A 22,393-nucleotide genomic window follows, 5' to 3' on the forward strand; every position below is an offset into this window, starting at 1 on the left:
CGCTCCTGAGGCCGGAGCTCCCCCTCCGCACACATGGAGGGGTCTGGTGGGACCACAAGTCCCAGCACTCCCGCTCCTGAGGCCGGAGCTCCACCTCCACACACATGGAGGGGTCTGATAGGACCACAAGTCCCAGCACTCCCGCTCCTGAGGCCGGAGCTCCCCCTCCGCACACATGGAGGGGTCTGGTGGGACCACAAGTCCCAGCACTCCCGCTCCTGAGGCCGGGGCTCCCCCTCCGCACACATGGAGGGGTCTGGTAGGACCACAAGTCCCAGCACTCCCGCTCCTGAGTCCGGGGCTCCCCCTCAGCACACATGGAGGGGTCTGGTAGGACCACAAGTCCCAGCACTCCCGCTCCTGAGGCCGGAGCTCCCCCTCCGCACACATGGAGGGGGTCTGGTAGGACCACAAGTCCAAGCACTCCCGCTCCTGAGGCCGGAGCTCCCCCTCCGCACACATGGAGGGGTCTGGTAGGACCACAAGTCCCAGCACTCCCGCTCCTGAGGCCGGAGCTCCTCCTCCGCACACATGGAGGGGTCTGGTAGGACCACAAGTCCCAGCACTCCTGCTCCTGAGGCCGGAGCTCCACCTCCGCACACATGGAGGGGGTCTGGTAGGACCACAAGTCCCAGCACTCCCGCTCCTGAGGCCGGAGCTCCACCTCCGCACACATGGAGGGGTCTGGTAGGACCACAAGTCCCAGCACTCCCGCTCCTGAGGCCGGGGCTCCCCCTCCGCACATATGGAGGGGTCTGGTAGGACCACAAGTCCCAGCACTCCAGCTCCTGAGGCCGGAGCTCCTCCTCCGCACACATGGAGGGGTCTGGTAGGACCACAAGTCCCAGCACTCCCGCTCCTGAGGCCGGAGCTCCCCCTCCGCACACATGGAGGGGTCTGGTAGGACCACAAGTCCAAGCACTCCCGCTCCTGAGGCCGGAGCTCCCCCTCCGCACACATGGAGGGGTCTGGTAGGACCACAAGTCCCAGCACTCCCGCTCCTGAGGCCGGAGCTCCCCCTCCGCACACATGGAGGGGTCTGGTAGGACCACAAGTCCCAGCACTCCCGCTCCTGAGGCCGGAGCTCCCCCTCCGCACACATGGAGGGGTCTGGTAGGACCACAAGTCCCAGCACTCCCGCTCCTGAGTCCGGGACTCCCCCTCCGCACACATGGAGGGGTCTGGTAGGACCACAAGTCCCCGCACTCCCGCTCCTGAGGCCGGAGCTCCTCCTCCGCACACATGGAGGGGTCTGGTAGGACCACAAGTCCCAGCACTCCCGCTCCTGAGGCCGGAGCTCCCCCTCCGCACACATGGAGGGGTCTGGTAGGACCACAAGTCCAAGCACTCCCGCTCCTGAGGCCGGAGCTCCCCCTCCGCACACATGGAGGGGTCTGGTAGGACCACAAGTCCCAGCACTCCCGCTCCTGAGGCCGGAGCTCCCCCTCCGCACACATGGAGGGGTCTGGTAGGACCACAAGTCCAAGCACTCCCGCTCCTGAGGCCGGAGCTCCCCCTCCGCACACATGGAGGGGTCTGGTAGGACCACAAGTCCCAGCACTCCCGCTCCTGAGGCCGGAGCTCCCCCTCCGCACACATGGAGGGGTCTGGTACGACCACAAGTCCAAGCACTCCCGCTCCTGAGGCCGGAGCTCCCCCTCCGCACACATGGAGGGGTCTGGTAGGACCACAAGTCCCAGCACTCCCGCTCCTGAGGCCGGAGCTCCCCCTCCGCACACATGGAGGGGTCTGGTAGGACCACAAGTCCAAGCACTCCCGCTCCTGAGGCCGGAGCTCCCCCTCCGCACACATGGAGGGGTCTGGTAGGACCACAAGTCCCAGCACTCCCGCTCCTGAGGCCGGAGCTCCCCCTCCGCACACATGGAGGGGTCTGGTAGGACCACAAGTCCAAGCACTCCCGCTCCTGAGGCCGGAGCTCCCCCTCCGCACACATGGAGGGGTCTGGTAGGACCACAAGTCCAAGCACTCCCGCTCCTGAGGCCGGGGCTCCCCCTCCGCACACATGGAGGGGTCTGGTAGGACCACAAGTCCAAGCACTCCCGCTCCTGAGGCCGGGGCTCCCCCTCCGCACACATGGAGGGGTCTGGTAGGACCACAAGTCCAAGCACTCCCGCTCCTGAGGCCGGAGCTCCTCCTCCGCACACATGGAGGGGTCTGGTAGGACCACAAGTCCCAGCACTCCCGCTCCTGAGGCCGGAGCTCCCCCTCCGCACACATGGAGGGGTCTGGTAGGACCACAAGTCCAAGCACTCCCGCTCCTGAGGCCGGAGCTCCACCTCCGCACACATGGAGGGGTCTGGTAGGACCACAAGTCCCAGCACTCCCGCTCCTGAGGCCGGAGCTCCCCCTCCGCACACATGGAGGGGTCTGGTAGGACCACAAGTCCCAGCACTCCCGCTCCTGAGGCCGGAGCTCCCCCTCCGCACACATGGAGGGGTCTGGTAGGACCACAAGTCCCAGCACTCCCGCTCCTGAGGCCGGAGCTCCCCCTCCGCACACATGGAGGGGTCTGGTAGGACCACAAGTCCAAGCACTCCCGCTCCTGAGGCCGGAGCTCCCCCTCCGCACACATGGAGGGGTCTGGTAGGACCACAAGTCCAAGCACTCCCGCTCCTGAGGCCGGAGCTCCCCCTCCGCACACATGGAGGGGTCTGGTAGGACCACAAGTCCAAGCACTCCCGCTCCTGAGGCCGGAGCTCCCCCTCCGCACACATGGAGGGGTCTGGTAGGACCACAAGTCCCAGCACTCCCGCTCCTGAGGCCGGAGCTCCTCCTCCGCTCCCGCAGACATGGCGGCCGCCGATGACAATAACAATCATCACTCTCCTCACAGCAGCGTGCAGCCCCGCCCACTTCGCTGCTGGCCCCGCCTCCTTCTCTTCCGCCCACGGAGGCCTCAGCCAATCAGAGCGCCGCACACGTGACGAGCGCTCCGTGCGATGACCTCATCTCTGGTGTGGGATGACGTCAAATTCAAGATGGATGGAATCACGGCGGCAGGAGAGCGCCGATGACATTTTGCGACTTGGAAGGTCCGGAGCCGCCGCACACAGGCTTTTCCGGAGCCGCGGAGTAACGGTAAGTCTAGCTACACCCTTTCTCACGCTGCGGTCGTCTCCCTGACGTAACTGTGAGGTGGTTTCTCCATCTTGCCTCTTCTTCTCCCCTCTCTCCGAGCTGCCTGAGCTCCTCCCGCCCTCCTCCACCAACCGTCAGCTCGCCAGCCTCCTTTTCCCCCACCTCACACCCTTCTGTTGCTAGAACAGTTATTGCGCATGCGTAGCTTCTGTTGGCGAAAGGGGAAAAAAAGTCTGCCTTTTGCGCCTGCGCATGAGCCTTAGGTCGTTGTGGGCGCTTACTGGAAGCCATTCTTTGGTCATGTGACACTAATCTTGTGTTCTGATTGGACGGGCTTTCGGCTGCGGTGCCATTTTGGCGACGCCTGTTCCTTTTATGTTCTTATTACGTTTTGTCTTCTAAAAAATGGCGGCTAGATGTAAGATGATTTTTTTTTGTTGTTTTAGATCAGCAAGTTGTAAAGCGCCACAGTTTTTTCCAGAACGAGGCGGGGCTTCTAGACAATTCTATAGACCTCGTATGGAGCGCACATGTATTTAAAGGGACAGCTACACAATACTAGAAAATGGCCATTTTTTTTTTTTTTTTTTTTGCAGATGTTTTGTATAGTACTGCTAAGTTACAAGTATATAGGTATAATTACATTTGGGATGGAAATTATTTTAATATATATATACATTATATTGAAACCATGAAAAGGGTATTTTTTTTTAAAATTTATACTAAATAAAAAGTTTAATTTTTTTTTTTCTTAGCATGATTGAGAAAAAGCCCTCTGTAGGGTTTCAAAGAGTAAAAAATATAAAATATATATAATTTAAAAAAATGTAATTTTTTTTTTAAATCTTTGAAACCATAAAAAGGTTGTTTTTTTTTTCTCAGCTATACCAGTGACAGAAAAAAAAAATATTTTTTCTTTGAATTAATAGTATAAGTGGAAAAACACCTTGTTGTGTAGAAATATTTTTTTTCTGTTTGCAAACGTAAAAAAAAAATAAAAAATATATTAATTTATTATATTTATAAAGTCTATAGACTTTAGTCTAGGAGAGGATTCACATTAGGTTCCCAGAAGAAACGTAGACTGTCTAAAGAGGTGACTGATATATATACACTAGATGGAGGCCGGATGCTATCGCATCGGGAGCGCGGTAATGTCACGATGGGGGCAGGGTTTGCAGCGTTGAGAATCTCTCCCCCCATGTGCTCACCCACCTATCCACTCTCTCTTTCCCCATGTGCTGACTTCTCCCGTCTGCGCTCTCTTCTTTGACCTCTCTACCCCATGTGCTGTCCCCCTTGTCTGCTGTCTCTCTCCTTCCTGTGCTGTGTTCTCCCCTCATGTGCTGTCCCATTTGAGCTGTCTCCCCCCTGTGCTCTGTCTCTCACCCCTGTGTCTGACCGTGTACAGAACATACCACATCTCCTGGGCAGGGGAGGAAGCAAAAGACAATACTGACATTACGGCAGGAGATCGCAGAGGATTCATTTTGTGAGGTAAAATATTGTTTAAAAACAGTCAGTGAAATATTTTACCTCACAAACTGAATCCTCTGTGATCCCCTGCTGTAATATCAGCATTGTCTTTTGTTTCCTCCCCTTCCCAGGAGATGTGGTATGCTCCATACACGGTGAGACACAGACAATTTTTAAAATCAACTTTTGTTCGTGGGAATGCCCCTATAATGTGACCGGTTTCCTCTGCCTGTAGACACATCACGCATCTGCCGCCGGGATCAGCCGAATGATTCACTGCGCAGAATTCGCAGCGGTGTTCCGCTGGTGATACCACGCAAGAGGCTGTGTGAGTGTGTGTGTGGTGCGACGGTGTTCCGCTGGTGGTACCACGCAATAGACTGGTACCAGCAGCAGTTTCCATATTGAGACATCCATCACTTGGGTGTCCCAATATGGCGGTCGGTGAACTTCCTCCGCTTGGAATTCTGGGATACGGTGACATCTGGACAGAACAGGAAATGAAAACATTTATTCCATTTTCTACCAACTCCACAGCCCTGCCTCTGACTCAGCAGTTTGCAGGGTCTGCAGAGCACCGCCTCTCCGCTGATTGCGTGGCGTGGAGTGTTGTGCCTATTTTTTTTTTTTTTGTTTGCTGCATCGTGTAAAATAATTACTGTATCCATGGAAAGAATAAACCTGTTCATTGTTTTTGCGGTTTATTTAGTTATTATGCTTTGCTTATATAGCGCTATCTTATTCCGCAGCGCTTTACATACAATGTCGTTGCTGTCCCCATTGGGGTTTACAATCTAAATTCCCTGTCAGTATGTCTTTGGATTGTGGGAGGAAACCCACCAAATACAGTTTGGCCACCTTTTACAGGACTGAGCCTCATGCTCATCCATTGCACGTTTGCAACAGATATCTGACTGTGTGCCTCCCTTTTAAATGGCCAGTAGCAAACTCTTTTGGGTTGTATATTAATTCAAGTTCAGTTATAGACACCTGTCAGAATACAAGGGGACAATTAGTTCATCCGATTTTCTTAACCCGAAAAATTGTTTTTCTTTCCAGTATGGTCCAACGGCCATCAAAAGTTAAAATTGGCCAGATTTTATTACTATGTTTCCAACCTGTGACTCTACAACTTCCATAAATGTCTGGGACAGGAACGGCCCTTTAACAATGTCTCATGTTCTGGCTGACATCTGTATATGCAATTTGCACATCGGGAGGTGAGCGGTGTCTGATGATCACTTTAAAATAGTTTACTGCAACCTTAGAATTGCTGGTGGAAATCCATGTACCAATCTGATTTTTGTCTTTTATTTTCCTTTTCAGGTCAGTCTTGACAATGGACGGACTCTTACATTACATAAATCCAGCTCACTCCATCTCTATACTGAGCGCTTTAAACGAAGAGCGTCTGAAAGGTCAACTCTGCGACGTTCTTCTGATTGTCGGGGACCAAAAATTTCGAGCCCATAAAAATGTTTTGGCTGCCAGCAGCGAATATTTCCACAGCCTCTTCATGGATAAAAATAACGAGGCTCAAAATGTCTTTCAGCTGGACTTCTGCGAGGCTGATGCCTTCGACACCGTGTTGAACTACATTTACTCCTCCTCATTGTTTGCGGAGAAAGAAAGTCTTGCAGCCATTCAAGAACTAGGCTACAGTTTGGGCATCAGCTTTCTAACAAACATCCTTTCCAAAACTCCTCAAGCACCATTTTCTTCTCGCAGAAAGTCAGGGCACTGTGAAGAAGATGATAACGGAGCCCAGCAAAGAAGCGTCATAGTCTGTCAGAATAAAGAAACACAAAACAAAGACACTGGTAGTCTACACCATGATAAAACCCAGGTGTCAAGGCCGTCATTTTCTTCGGGAAGATCGAGTTCTGCTAGACATCATTTGCGATCCTCCGATTCACTTTCTGGCTTTTTGGCTTCTGAACGGCGGTGGCACGGGGCCTCCAACTCAGGGGAGCAAACTGGTTCGTCAAGGAGAAAAGGCTTTCCGCTCCAAAAAACTTTTGAAGATGTTGACAACGGTAATGAAGACCACCCTTCTCCTTCCGGCATATCAAGGGCCAGTCTGACGGAATTGTTCAAGAGAAAAACCGCAACACCATCTCTCAGCTCAGCAGAGTGTTCTCTTTCGATACCAAAAACTGAACCTAAGAGTCCACAAATTAAAGAGGAAGAAGATGACATGATTTATTATCAAGGGGCTTCAGCGCCTCCTGCTGTCCCTTCAAAACAACAGATTGATCGCAGCGGTCCTCTTGTTAAAAGTCTCCTGAGAAGATCACTTTCTATGGATAGCCCTGTTCCGGCTTACTCACAAGCCACCGATTTTCACTCCTCTAAAGAAACAACCAGTCTTAAGCGGACCTCAAAAGAGGAGGTACCAAGTGGGATGTCCCGTAGGCACATATTAAAAGGAATCATCGACAGAGGCAAGGAGAAATCTTTAGATTTCATAATGCCAAATGCAACATATCCCGTGGCAAACGATCTGGAAAAAGATATTCACATAAAAGCCGAGCCCAGTAGTCCTATGTCGGAGCAGTCTGAAATTTTTCAGGTTACAGTGGGGGATCAATCACAAAATAGACCTGTTAATCCAGAGGAGGAGTCCCCTATAAGCAGGCTTAATAAAAGAAAGTTCCAAGGCGATAGGAGACTTGTGTCCAGAAGAATAAAACTGAAAGAAAGTAATTCTTTAGAGCTGGATAGTAACATGTTACCTGGAACCACAGCAGTTGATCGTTTTTCCGATTCCGACGATAGTCATGAAATGAGCATCGCGTTACCAGATTTGCACCATGACAAAAAGTTCAAATGCAAACATTGCCTTAAAGTTTTCCGATCGACCGCCGGTCTGAACCGTCACATGAACATGTACCACAATCCCGAGAAACCTTACTCTTGCGACATTTGCTTTAAAAGGTTTCACACTAACTTTAAAGTGTGGACCCACTGTCAGACACAGCACGGGATAGTGAAGAACCCGTCGCCCGCTTCGAGTACACAGACCGTTCTAGATGAAAAATTCCAAAGGAAGCTAATAGACATTGTAAGAGAAAGGGAAATTAAAAAAGCACTTATATATAAACTGCGAAGAAGCAAAACAAGCTTTCCTGGATTGGCAAGCAGCCAAGCACAAGCCCTGAAACGAAGCCTCAGATCAAGAACCAAATCAGCTTACACCTGCAACTTCTGCGGGAAGTCGTATCGTTTCTTATCTCAGTTCAAGCAACACTGCAAAATGCATCCGGGGGAGAAATCTCCATATGGCAGCAAACACCTTAGGCCCATAGCACCATCGCCTCCAAAGAGTCCTGAAGAAAGTAAAGAGATATTTCGATGCAGGCATTGCAACCTAAAGTTGTCTTCATTTATCGAACAGGGGAATCACGAGAGAATGTGTAGAAACGCGACTCTCTGTCCATACTGCAGCCTTCGATTCGCTACTCCAGATCTTAAAAATGAACACGACGCAAAGTGCGAGTATAAGAAGCTTACATGTCTAGAGTGTATGAGAACATTTAAGTCTTCTTTTAGTGTTTGGCGTCATCAAGTGGAAGTTCACAACCAAAACACAATGGCCCCGACAGAAAACTTTTCATTTCCAATGATTGACCACAATGGTGATATCAACAGTACTCCGAGGCTGCAGCCTTTATCCGAACCCAGTCAGGGAAATGACTTTCTCACTTCGAAGGATGATGGTGTCTATAGCGACTCTTCTGCACACATCAACTACGATTCAGAGGACTCCAACTGTATTCCTGAAGATCTTAGTGTTTCTAAGCAATTCAATGTTAAGATCAAGGAAGAACCTTCAGATGAAATGGAAGACTGCTCAGAAGCCCTGTATGATCAGAAAGAAGATGTGACCACCCCCGAGCATGGCGTGTGGTCGTGTGAAAAATGTGGCAAAATCTTTACAGTTCATAAGCAACTTGAGCGTCATCAAGAACTCCTGTGCTCGGTCAAACCTTTCATCTGCCACGTATGCAACAAAGCCTTCAGGACGAATTTTCGACTTTGGAGTCACTTTCAGTCTCATATGGCGCAGGGAGAAGAATCGTCTTTCAGAGAACCAGAAAGGGGTGCTCCCGTAAGCTCTCCATCCCCACCGCCTCCACCACCCCCACCGCCTCCTCCACCACCACCACCTCCTCCTCCTCCTCCCGCAACGCTACCGTTACCACCTCCACCTCCTCTCAAAATGCACCTCGTAGAACCGGAGCGATTCAAAGTCGAGAAACCAAGCCCCGTAGAAAAAATGTTTGCTCCCCAGGAGTCGGATACTCTTTTCTATCACGCTCCACCCCTGTCGGCCCTTACATTTAAGCGACAGTTCATGTGTAAACTGTGTCACAGGACCTTTAAAACCGCCTTCAGTTTATGGAGTCATGAGCAGACACACAACTGAGTCTTTGGTGCTAGAATAAAGTCATGCATTTTTTTTTTTTTTTTTTTTCTGGTGGGGTGGGCTAACCATTCCTAGCCTAAATAAGACACTAGGCATCTATCTCTAGTCGTGTTCATAAAAGACTTTAATCCCCGATTCTCATTCTCCCGTTACGTGGCCTGAAGTCCATCATTACATCTCTTATCTTCCCCTTTCGACTTGGGTACCCCTTTCGATCGGTGTGTGATCCTCCTACTCGATCCTAAAGGTTTTCGAGTTTCATCTTTTTTCTTTCGGAGACTTTGGTTTTGACTTTTGTGAATATCTCTTTACTGGAACTAATTTTGATGAACTGGTTACGGACAATGACCCGATCTGTTACCTTATTTAGCAATAATCAATAAAGGAACCTCACTTCAGACTGGACAAGTTTGTCCTAAAATAATTGTTGGAGTGGCTGGATGCCTCTTAGGTTAGTGATTATAGTAGTCTAGTGTGACTGAACCTAGATCATTGCAACTGACCAATACAATCGTGGCGCTTCTTTTTGTAGTCGGCCTTAGTGATAGACGAGAACAAAGGCCTTCCTTTTTCTGTAAACTCTTTGTACGAGAAGACCTCTGTAAGAAAACATTTGCTTTCTAAAATAGTTGTCTTTTTTTTTTTCTGTGGCTGAAATTCCAGGTCAATTGACACAATAGCAGCGGTTTCGCATTTCTCTGACATCGAAGTCGCTGTTTTTGTGTCTTTTTTTTTTTTTTCCTCCATAGCACAATTTACGATCTTCATGTTCCCACCGGGGAACTTTGATCAGGCCCAAAGACTTTACCATGTGTGAGTGTGAGCTTACCGCTTTTTTTTTTTTTTGTTTGTTTTGTGGAAGAAATTTCAGAACTGGAAATGACTTTTCTCCATAAAAAAACTGAGTCAATGAGGCAAAATATAGAAAAGCACAATATTTTTGAAGGTTTCCCTTCCAATTTTTTTTTTCAACTAGGTTCTAGTTAAATACATGCCAATTAGTGATGAGCGAGTATACTCGTTGCTTGGGTTTTCCCGAGCATGCTCGGGTGTCCTCCGATTATTTTGGGGTGCACTGAGATTTAGTTTTCGTCTCAGCTGCATGATTTGCGACTTGTAGACAGGCTGAATACATGTGTGGAATGCCTGTTTGTTAGGGAATCCCCACATGTATTCAGCCTGTCTACAAGTCGCAAATCATGCAGCTGAGACGACAAAAACTAAATCTCCGAGCACGCCAAAATACTCGGAGGACACCCGAGCATGCTCGGGGAAAACCCGAGCAACGAGTATACTCGCTCATCACTAATGCCAATGACTACTGGAAGATGATTTTCTTTTGAATAGGTTGGAAACGAGATGGGTTTTCTTTTCGAAGTTTAATAATTAACAAAACTTCATTAAAAATGTTTCAAAATTGTTCCAATTTGTTAAAGACATGAAAAGCAGGACCTGTGTTAATCCCATAGGCTAGATTCTTTTTGTAGCAAAAGCTGCTAAATTTAGGAGGGGGTTTAATTGTAGCCTACGGCGTCATGCTAGGAAAAAAAAAAAGGTTCATGGGTGGGGATTTACAAAATGGTGCTGAATTGTGAGGCCAAATTCAGTGCGTTGCAGGTTGGCGATGAAGATGAAGGCAAAGTCATCTGCTTCTTGAGAAAAGACTCGCATTTACTTCGATCTTCTGGTCCTTACAAGAATTACTCTTCAGAACTGACTGGTGTATTTTTATAGGTAGAGAATATTATGGAACGGTCTCCGTTGGCAATCTCAACTCCTGTTCCCTTCAAAGCGTTGGTAGATTAAAGGGGGTCCACAAGATATGCCATAAAAGTCCGATAGAGGCGGTCCCCCTACTGTGACCGGCATTCAACGGTGCACAGCCCTCTCCATTTCCGATAGGGGCACCTCTATCTGACATTAATGGCATATCCTGTGGATGGAATTAACCATTTTATGTACAAACAAGAAGTAAGATCACTGAGGCTTCTTTTCCATTAACAAAACTTATGTAAGGCTCGGCCCACCGTGGATACGAGACCGTAATGGCCGACTTTAGTGTGGAAGAGAGCAAGTTGTTCTAGTAGAATTCCTGGAACAAAAAAAGTGATATCCAACTACTATAGCAATAAACGCCTCATACACACGGTGCGATGTGACAGTAACAGAAAAAAAAACTCTTGTGGCATTTCATGAAATGGGAGGCAAAATGGGCTACGGTAAATGCCCATATTGATATTCTAATCCATCTCCCAACTCGCCCGTAAAGGCGCCCATACATAGAAGTTGGCCGATTTTGGTGGGATTGGCCACTATCCGACTGGGTTTGTCCTCCTTTCTTATGAGACACGTTTTTCAGGGGGATATAAGGTTTGAATTCAGTGGTCCAAACTAAAAAGGTGAGTCTGACAGCGGCTCTTAGTGATCGGCTGAGAGTTCCTGTGTACAGGGGAATCAGGAGAGATAGCAGGGAACTGATCGATCATTTAGCTGACGGCTATCTAATATGTACACCCAGATGTGGAGGTCAACCTAGGAAGCCCCGTTGCACTTGAAGGCATTGTCTAATGAGCCCCATTTAAAAAAAAAAAAAAAAGCTGGGAAGGCGATCAGCTGATTTTGTTTGAGGAAGAAGTATCGTGGCAGTCATTAAGACGAGCCGTCCTCATAAAATACAGGAACGGCACAAATTCTTCGCGAGAAGCAATTCCGATTCATAGCGGCTCTTACAGAGATTTCTCGAGCAGAACTGGCCTCGTCTTCTTCTGACTTGCTTCTTTTAATTCCAACTTAGCTCTCCTGTTATAATGAAATGTCACATTGAGTTGGTTTGTAGGACTGCACCAGAGGACCAGTCACGTAGATTTGTTTTAACCTTGCTAGGATACCAGACTTTAATTCTCTGAATTAACTTTTCTTTTTTTTTTACTACCCTTCAGATTTATTGGGCGAGGGGGGGGGGCTCCACTTTAGGTATTCATGTGGTTTGATAAAATTGGTCCTCCGTAGTAGAAATAAGCCCCTTTGTAGAGATGGACAAGCTGGTTTTAAGGACGGAAACTAAACAAAAAAGCCAAGTTACAACCGCTTAAGGCTACGTTCACACATTGCGAAAACAATGCAGGAATCGGCACTTGTTCCTAGCGGATTTTGTTGCAGGTTTGGCTTAGGATTTCACCCTGCTCTGTTTGAAGAAGCATTGAATAGGGTGAAAGCCGAAAATAAATTTTGCACGTGAATGAAAATGCTGCAGATTTGATAATCGCACTAATGCTTTCAACGTCATTCAGATTTTTTTTTTTTTTTTTTTCTGCTTCACGTGACTGAGATTTTGAGGAGGTGAAAAAAAACCCAAACCTATGCTTGTACTCTCTCTTACATTTCTGCAACGTATGAACTTGGCCTTAGGGTACATTCACACCATTGCATAGTGATCTACCTTATATGTAACGGATGCAATTCTTTTTTATGTTTTTTTTTCGACCCAGGGTTTTCTTTGGCCCTTTTTTTTTTTTTTTTTTTTTTTTTTATATTGGTGGCCGGCCTTAACATTGATGGGGGAAAATACGACTGCTTTGTGGCCGTGTGTATGCTCCTTGACCCGAGAAGGTTTATAGTCGACAGTACTGATCTCCATAATTGCTGTGAACATTGCAAACAGAGGTGGATGATATAAAAAAAAAAAAAAACTTAAAGGGCAGCTCCATAAGTAGGCTAAAAGATGTCCGCTAGAATAGACAGTGCTGTAACCATTGCAAAGTAGTAAACTTAACAATAAGGAACACACATAGGTCCCGCCTTTTCTAAATTGAACTGGATAAGTTATGTATCGTTCTAGACCTCTTCCCGGTGATTCTATAACATATATGTTTGTGTTTGTGCAAATATTGATCTATCAGGTTTATATTAAACAAATTAATATCACCTAATTGTTCAGAATTTTCCCGGTTAACGAAACTATTTTGTAATTAACTCGTTTGAATAAAACAAAAATTTAAAGAACGAATTTTATTTGACCTATTTTGTTTTGTATTTTTCCTCCATTCCGAAAGTTTTCTCCTGCTTGTTCTATAAACTAAGTAGCAAGTATTTGCGAAGTGTAAAGGAAATTATACTATGGTTTTTAAGCCCCCCCCCCCAAGGGTGGTTTACACATTCATGACCGGGCCAATTTTTACAATTCTGACCACTGTCCCTTTATGAGGTAATAACTCTGGAACGCTTCCATGGATCCCGGTGATTCTGACATTGTTTTCTCGTGACATATTGTCCTTCATGTTAGTGGTAAAATTTCATTCATATAACTTGCGTTTATTTGTGAAAAAAGCGGAAATTTGGCGACAATTTTGAAAATTTCGCAATTTTCTAACTTTGAATTTTTATGCCCTTAAATCACAGAGATATGGCACACAAAAAACTTAATAAGTAACATTTCCCACATGTTTACTTTACATCAGCACAATTTGGAACCAAAATTTTTTTTCTAGTTAGGAAGTTATAAGGGTTAAAAGTTGACCAGCGATTTCTCATTTTTACAACACATTCTTTTTTTAGGGACCACATCACATTTGAAGCCACTTTGAGGGGTCTATATGATAGAAAATACCCAAAAGTGACTGCACCCCTCAAGGTGCTCAAAACCACATTCAAGAAGTTTACTAACCCTTCAGGTGCTTCACAGGAATTTTTTTAATGTTTAAAAAAAAAAAAACGAACATTTAACTTTTTTTCGCAAAAAAATTACTTCAGGTCCAATATTTTTTATTTTACCAAGGGTATCAGGAGAAATTGGACCCCAAAAGTTATTGTGCAATTTGTCCTGAGTACGCCGATACCTGATATGTGGGGGGGAACCACTGTTTCGGCGCATGGCAGAGCTTGGAAGGGAAGGAGCGCCGTTTGACTTTTTCAACGCAAAATTGGCTGGAGTTGAGATCGGACGCCATATCGCGTTTGGAGAGCCCCTGATGTACCTAAACAGTGGAAACCCCCCACAAGTAACCCCATTTTGGAAACTATACCCCCCCCCAGGAACTTATCTAGATATGTTGTGAGAACTTTGAACCCACAAGGGCTTCACAGAAGTTTATAACACCCGGGCGTGAAAATAAAAAAATATTTTTTCCACAAACATGATCTTATAGTCCCCAATTTTTTTTTATTTTCCTAATGGTAACAGGAAAAATTGGACCCCAAAAGGTGTTGTCCAACTTTGCAGTGCACTGTGTCAGATCAGCGATCTGACAGGCACTGCAGCAGGCTTCCTCCGGGCCTGCTCTCAGCAGGCACTGAAAAAGCCGCCTCCCTGCAGGACCCCGAAGGCCCCTCGGCTGTATAGGATCCGGGGGGGCCTGCATGGAGGAGTCCCTTGGAGGAGCGCGAGCACATCGTGTTGCTCCAAGGGTCTTAGGGCAGCATGCAAGGATCATGTTTGATCTCAGTGTGCTGGGGGTTAATGTGCTGGGAGCGGTTCGTGACCATTCCTGGCACATAGTGCCGGGTGTCAGCTGTGATAATCAGCTGACACCCGGCCGCGATCAGTGGTGCTCCCCCCCCCCCCCCCCGGTGAGCGCCCCGCTGATCTATGATGACGTACTATCCCGTCCTTGGGAACTAAGTCCCAGGGCACATGGACGGGATAGTACATCATATGGCAGAAAAGGGGTTAATTATTTTAAAAACATCAATCTGAAAATTGTGAGATGCATTTGTTTCCAGATCCTTGTATAGTCTGATACCCCTAAATATAATCTTGAGTGACCAATCACCTCCAGAATCACATAATTAGTAAATTGAGTCCACCTGATTTATAGTTTCTTTCTTCTCAGTATAACTACAACTGTTCTGTGAAGGCCTAAGACAGAGTTCCCCAACTCCAGTCCTCAAGGCCCACCAACAGGTCATGTTTTCAGGATTTCCCTTGTATTGTACAGGTGATGCAATTATCACCTGGGCAATACTAAGGAAATCCTGAAAACCTGACCTGTTGGTGGGCCTTGAGGACTGGAGTTGGGGAACCCTGGCCGAAGAGGTTTGAAAACATTATGGATCTAATGACATAATGAAAACCAAGGAACACAACAGACAGGTCAGGGATAAAGTTGTGGAGAAGAATAAAGCAGGGTTAGGTTATAAAAATAAAATAACCCAAGCTCTGAACATCTTACAAAGCCTCTGTTCAATCCATCATCTAAAAATGAAAGGAGTATGGCACAACTGCAAACCTACCAAGCCATGCCCGTCCACCTAAACTGAGATCCCAAGCAGGTGAGCGCTAATTAAAGAAGCAGCCAAGAGGCCCGTGGTCACTCTGGAGGAGATGCTGAGATCCACAGCTTAGGTGGGAGAATCTTTCCACAGAACAACTATTAGTTGTATACTCCACAAATTTGGTCTTTATAGAAGAGCGGCAAGAAGAAGGCCATGTTTGAAAGCAAGTGATAAGTTCAGTTTGCCAAAAGTCAGTCATGTAGGGGACAGAGCTAGCCTGTGGAAGAAGGGGCTCGACCCAAAAGAGTACTTTTTAGGCTTAACCCCTTAATGTCCAATGACGGACACAGTCCGTCATCAGACATTACCCCTGCTTTGATGAGGGCTCCGGCGCTGAGCCCGCATCAAAGCCGGGACATGTCAGCTGTTATGAACAGCTGACATGTGCCCGCAATAGGCGCGAGCGGAATCGCCGTCCGCCCGCGCCTATTAACTAGTTAAATGCCGCTGTCAAAGCTGACAGCGGGCATTTAAATAGCATTTCCGGCCGCCGGGCTGGAAATGACGTCATCGCCGACCCCATCACGTGATCGGGGGTCGGCGTCATGTTGCCTGGACAACCAGAGGTCTCTATGAGACCTCTATGGTTGTTCCAGTCATATGGCTTTCAGCGCCACCCGGTGGATGGCGCTGAAAGCACAGTAGTAAATCTGCTACATATGGGCGATCTGCTCATCACCCCCCTTTCGCCCCAATCAAAATAAAACAGTAAAAAAAAAATCCCACATACACATATTAGGTATCGCCGCGTTCAGAATCGCCCGATCTATCAATAAAAAAAAAGCATTAACCCGATCGCTAAACGGCGTAGCGAGAAAAAAAATTCAAAACGCTAGAATTACGTTTTTTTGGTCACCAAGACATTGCATTAAAATGCAATAACGGGCGATCAAAAGAACGTATCTGCACAAACGTGTTAACATTAAAAACGTCAGTCCGGCACGGAAAAAATAAGCCCTCACCCGACCCCAGATCATGAAAATTGGAGACGCTACGGGTCTCGGAAAATTGCGCAAATTTTTTTTTTTTTTTTTTTTTTTTTAGCAAACTTTGGAATTTTTTTTCACCACTTAGATAAAAGAGGACATAGACATGTTTGGTGTCTATGAACTCGTAATGACCTGGAGAATCATAATGGCAGGTCAGATTTAGCATCTAGTGAACCTAGCAAAAAAGCCAAGCAAAAAACAAGTGTGGGATTGCACTTTTTTTGCAATTTCACCGCACTTGGAATTTTTTTCCCGTTTTCGAGTACACGATATGGTAAAACCAATGATGTCATTTAAAAATACAACTCGTCCCGCAAAAAATAAGCCCTCACACGGCCATATAAACAGAAAAATAAAAAAGTTATGGCTCTGGAAAGAAGGGGAGGGAAAAATGAAAATGTAAAACCAAAAATACCCCTGGTCGTTAAGGGGTTAATGAAAAGCGTTATGTGTGGTAGAAAACTAACACAGGACATCACTCTGAAAATACCATCCCCAACGTCACACATAGTGGTGGCAGCATCTTGCTGTGGGGAGGCTTTTCTTCAGCAGGGGCAGGGAAGCTGGTCAGAGTTGATGGGAAAATGGATGAAGCTAAATACAGGACAGTCCTGGAGGAATACCTGTTAGAGGCTGCAAAAGACTTAAAACTGGGCCGTAGGTTTACCTTCCAGCAGGACAACGACCCTAAACATCTGGCCAGAGCTACAATGGCAATGCAGAGTTTAGATCACAGCATATTCCTATGTGTGAACGGCCCAGTCACAGTCCAGACCAAAATCCAAGTAAGAATCCGTGACAAGACTTGTAAATTGCTGATCACAGACGTCTCCATCCAATCTCACTGAGCGAGTGTGCAAAGAGGAAGAGGCAAAAATGTCACCTCTAGATGTGCAAAGCTGGGAGAGAAAGAGCCCAAAAGACTGCAGCAGTAATTGCAGCGAAAGGTGGTCCTACAAAGTATTGATTCGGGAGTGTTTGGGGTTACAGAATACAAATGCACATCAATTTTCAGATTTATATTTTTAAAATATTTAGGAAACCCCTATCATTTTGAAGTTTGCAGAAAGTAACATGAAAAAAAAAAAAAAGTGGAAACGTTCATGGGGTATGAATACTTTTTCAAATCACTGTGTATTAGGCATTCACAGGCATGCTGTATATGGGATCATGCGGTTAGAAATAATCCAGGGTCTATGCTCATCTTCATGCTTGGTGCTATCACCCCCGGTATGTTCTCCTACATGACGTGCCTCCATCTTTCTGCTCTGCGTATACACTGAGCGCTTGCACGTTCTTCGTGCCTGGAGTTCCTGAAAGTTTTATCATCCTCGGTCATTACATGAAGGAATCCTGGCTGCAATGACCTCACTTATACCTCGCTACCTTATCGGGGGATATATGGCCTCTCTGTAAGAAAGACCCATCAATGTTTGATTCCTGGTGGTCTCGATCACTGCAATAATCCGTTTTACATGATGAGTGATTCTGATTAGTGAGTGTTTCTCCTTCATAAAACTATAGGTTCCTTGGGCCGGGACTTATGTCCAATGGCAGATTTTAATAGGGGCGGATGGGGCGGTCGCCCCGGGCCCAAGGTTTTTTGGGGGCCCAGGGGCGGGCTGGGCCGGGTGGAAGAGAGGCAAATGCCCCCCGGACCGCTCCCCCAGCACCTGTACAGGGCCGGCCGTGCCCTGTGCTGTGACGCCGCCGGCAGCAGACAGCCGCCCGCGTCACATTCTATGAGGGGCCGGGAGCTGTGCACGGCGCACGGCAGTCACCTTGACGGCTGCTCAGCTCCGGCTCCCTCCGGCTGTACTTCTGGGTCAGATGTCGGGCGTGCGCAATGACGTCATCGTGCACGCGCCGACATGTCCCGGAGGATGCTGAAAGCAGAGGCGCTACTGGGGAGCGAGCCGGCTGTGAGGTAGGTATGGGGAACTTTTTTTATTTTTTTTATTTATAAAATGAATTAAATGGGGGAGGGGGTGAGTGGGGGCTGTACACAATGAAGGGGGGGTGACTGGGGCCTGTATATGATGAAGGGGGGGTGACTGGGGCCTGTATATGATGAAGGGGGGGTGACTGGGGGCCTGTATATGATGAAGGGGGGGTGACTGGGGGCTGTATATGATGAAGGGGGGGTGACTGGGGGCTGTATATGATGAAGGGGGGGTGACTGGGGGCTGTATATGATGACGGGGGGGTGACTGGGGGCTGTATATGATGACGGGGGGTGACTGGGGGCTGTATATGATGAAGGGGGGTGACTGGGGTTGTACAGGATGAAGGGGGTGAGTGGGGGCTTCACAGGATGAAGGGGGGTGAGTGGGGCTGCACATGATGAAGGGGGGTGAGTGGGGCTGCATATGATGAAGGGGGGGTGAGTGGGGCTGCACATGATGAAGTGGGGGATAAGTGGGGCTGCACATGATGAAGTGGGGGATAAGGGGGACTGCACATGATGAATAAAGGGGTAAGTGGGACTGCACATGATGAATTAAGGGGTAAGTGGGACTGCACATGATGAATTAAGGGGTAAGTGGGACTGCACATGATGAATTGGGGGTAAGGGGAACTGCACATGATGAATTAAGGGGTAAGTGGGACTGAACATGATGAATTGGGGGTAAGAGGGACTGCACATGATGAATTGGGGGTAAGGGGGACTGAACATGATGAATTGGGGGTAAGAGGGACTGCACATGATGATTTGGGGGTAAGGGGGACTGCACATGATGAATTGGGGGTAAGGGGGACTGCACATGATGAATTGGGGGTAAGGGGCACTGCACATGAAGTGGGGGTAAGGGGGACTGCACATGATGTGGGGGTAAAATTAACTGCACATGATGATGGGGGAGTGGGGCTGCACATGAAGTTGGGGGGGAAGGGGACTGCACATGATAAAATGGAAGGGGGGATAAGGGGCTGCAAATGATGAAGCGGCACTGCAGATGAAGTGAGTGGGTGATAGGGGAATGCAATGGATGAAGTAAGGGGACTTCAAATTAAAGTGGGGACATTAAAGTGGATCCCCTATGGCCAGGATCACGTTGGGCGATTTTGTGCGTATTGGCCGTAGGCCTACAGCTTATGTGCAACGTCTTTTTAGGCCATGTCTACACGTGGTGGAATGGTGGCGGGTTTTCCGGATGGACCCGCAGCAAACCAAGTGCTGCGGTCCGTACGGCTGTCAATTCCCGCACGGGGACCGCAGCGCTCAGGTGGGAAGGGGGGTACAGGGGCCCAGGTTTTATGAACAGCCCCGGGCCCATAGTCCACTTAATCCGCCACTGCTTATGTCCCAGTTGTGTCCAATCGGAGACAAGTTCAGAGACCCTGCAGGCCATGGGAGAACGTTCTCCCCCACGAAGCAACATGTTTTTCATGGGGAAAGCGGGAGTCACCTGCTGCTATGATGGTGGCTTATCTGCTGGGAAATTATCGAGGATCAAGGTGTGTAATTCCTGATACTTCGGGGTTTACTCACGCCTTAGTGAAACTTTTTATTGCCCCACCCTGCTAATATTCAGCGAATGCAATTGCACCTACATTGTATGACAAGTTCTCCACCTAAGCCTCGAAAATCCTGATGAATAAACATTGAAGACCTTTCTTCTTTCCACTTCAGTGCCTATCGAACTTTAAAGTTGGAGAACCAAAAAAAAAAAATATTTTCAATGCAGCATTATATACTTTATAGGTTTCACAGTTGTTGTTTTTTTTCTGATACAGAAACATAGATATGAAGAATATCTTGCTGGTGACTTGCAGCCACCACTATAGGGAGCTGAGCAGCCCACTGTACACAGTTTACACAGTGAGCTCCCTCTAGTGGTGACTGCTGGCAGCCAACAAGTTCTTACTGCTCTACAATTATTTTTTGGTTTTTTTGGGGTGGGCTGTTTTAGCATGTTATATATATATATAAAAAAAGGATGATCAAAGAATATGGCAATTTGCACTAAAAAGTAATCATTCATAATATAGGAGGTTGGTCTTACAACACGTGTTCCGCTGCTCTCCTCGACACTAACCTCTGCAGAACTGTAGCCCCTCGTGAAGGTGGATTCCTTGCCCACCTGTGATTACTAAATTTCTGCAGTGTAACGTTTCTTCTTCTTCTAAACCCAAGAATAGAATTGTCACCTTTTCCTCATTAATGACAGTCTGTCTAATTATTACGAGCTTCATTCCTTATGGACACATTCCCCTGGAAGTAATCCACTGACAGCTGCCGTCAGCTGCAGGCCAGTCATTTATTATTGTGCATGTAACCCCTTGTCATCTTGATAGATACAGAGATAGATGTGAGATGTACACTCCTCGACATTGAAACTGCAACACCAAGAAGGAAAAGTCATGGAATGGTGAAAATCCCAGGATGGAGACATTAAATGATGAAACAATGGATACCAAATTATCAATAAATCTCGATTTATTCAGCATGAGAACGCAGAAATCCCCGCACTCACAGCCTTGGTTGCTATCGCTGACATCATTAATGGTCGTCTAAGGAATGTTCTGCACTTGGACAAGAAAATCATCAAGACACACTGCTGGCAGCTCCTATGTAATTGCCGACCACTGACGTCTCAGATGTGCTCGGTGGGAGACAAGTCTGGACACGCTGCAGCCATGGGAGCAAGTTAAGGCCACACGGCGGCTCACAGTAACACCAGCAACATGCGGACTAACATGGTGTTGAAAAACTGCCCCTAGGACACCTTCACGTTCACTCCTGAAGGCCTTTTCATGACGATGCCCACTTGGTCTTCAGACCAAGCTCTGACTATCATTGCATCCAAGACAAAAGCGGAACTCGTCACTGAAGAGGACAGATCTCTATTCCAGCCTCCATTGCTGTTTTTCCCCGCACCATGATAACCTTTGAAAACAATGGTGTCTGCCCCCATAGATGACTGAGCTCTCCTCCTCACATCAGTTTAAGGATGTTGTTCTGTCCTCACTAATTGAAGCAAACTTCATGTAGCTTTGACAGGCAGCTAAACCTCTATACCGGGGTCCAATAAGGAGACTGTAGGTTGAATCTGTGTTTTATTGAACGTAGTGGTATATTGATGTGGTGAAAGTACAAGTAAAATATATAAATACAATCAGTACTGGGTTCATAGGAATACACAATATACATTATCTGCACTAATAGCTAACCAGGGGAGAGCTAACTAAGGAGGGTGATCTAAGACAGGAATTAGATGTGGGAAGCGTGATTACCTACCAGTAATGCTGACACAAGGGGAGTAGAGAAATGAGATGTTCCCAGGAAGCAGGTTTGAGAGAAAATGGAGGACTGGAGGGAAAAATGGGGGCTGGACTAAACCATAATCCTTTGCAAACTTACCAGGGTGCCTTGCAACTTTCCCAAAATGCATTGTGAAGGGAGGGAAATAGAAAATGAAACTAAAACACACAATAACACTGCAGTTATGACTCTGGTCAATAGATGGAGCCAAAAACAATGAAAACATTAAATCTATGGCTGAAACTGAACATTATGGATATTCTCAGCAAATCACTGTATATATATATATATATATATATATATATAAGCAGACAGTCAAAGATCATGAATTATGGTGAGACCTCAGCAGATACACATCACAGTAACTCTGCACCTATGACTAGGGGGGACATGAGGGATTTCCTGGCATCTGTACACACTTCTTTAAGGGAGGACATGCAGGACATGTTAAAGGAGATAAGAGGAGAAGTTAACTCTTTAGGAGTACATACAGACCACTTAGAAAACAAGATGTCCGAGTATGTTTCTGTTATCAACGCTCTTGTGGATGAGAATCAAGCCATGAAAGGTAGATTGGCAGGGGCATTTGATAAAATACACGATCTGGAGGACAGATCTAGAAGAAATAATCTTCGTATAAGAGGCATCCCAGAGACTATAGGAGATAAAGATCTGGCCCCCTTCCTCCAAAACTATATGCAAGCTGTCCTGCCATCGCTCTCCCCAAGGGGCCTGTTAGTTGACAGGGTCCACAGGACGCCCAAACCCAAGCACTTGGATTCGTCTCTCCCCAGGGACACTCTTGCAAGGATACACCTGTATACTACTAAAGAGACCTTTCTGAGACAAATAAGAAATCCTCCT

The 22,393-nt window shown here is 47.1% G+C and overlaps 1 protein-coding gene across 2 annotated transcripts; it reads left to right on the forward strand.

Moving 5' to 3' along the window:
- Window positions 1–2,945: 2,945 nt before the first annotated feature.
- On the forward strand, window positions 2,946–9,428 carry ZBTB21 (zinc finger and BTB domain containing 21). Of its 2 annotated transcripts, XM_073577205.1 has the most exons (3): window positions 2,949–3,099; window positions 5,635–5,795; window positions 5,902–9,428. In XM_073577205.1, exons 2-3 carry the CDS (start codon window positions 5,683–5,685, stop codon window positions 9,002–9,004), a joined length of 3,216 nt encoding a protein of 1,071 aa, XP_073433306.1. In that variant the 5' UTR covers window positions 2,949–3,099; window positions 5,635–5,682; the 3' UTR covers window positions 9,005–9,428. The 2 variants fall into 2 exon arrangements, with proteins under 2 accessions (XP_073433307.1, XP_073433306.1); XM_073577206.1 differs by lacking the exon at window positions 5,635–5,795 and having other exon boundaries at window positions 2,946–3,099.
- Window positions 9,429–22,393: the final 12,965 nt, after the last annotated feature.

The sequence above is a fragment of the Dendrobates tinctorius genome, unplaced genomic scaffold, assembly GCF_039654945.1.
Source record: "Dendrobates tinctorius isolate UK_male_01 unplaced genomic scaffold, ASM3965494v1 ptg000054l, whole genome shotgun sequence".
NCBI lineage: Eukaryota > Metazoa > Chordata > Amphibia > Anura > Dendrobatidae > Dendrobates > Dendrobates tinctorius.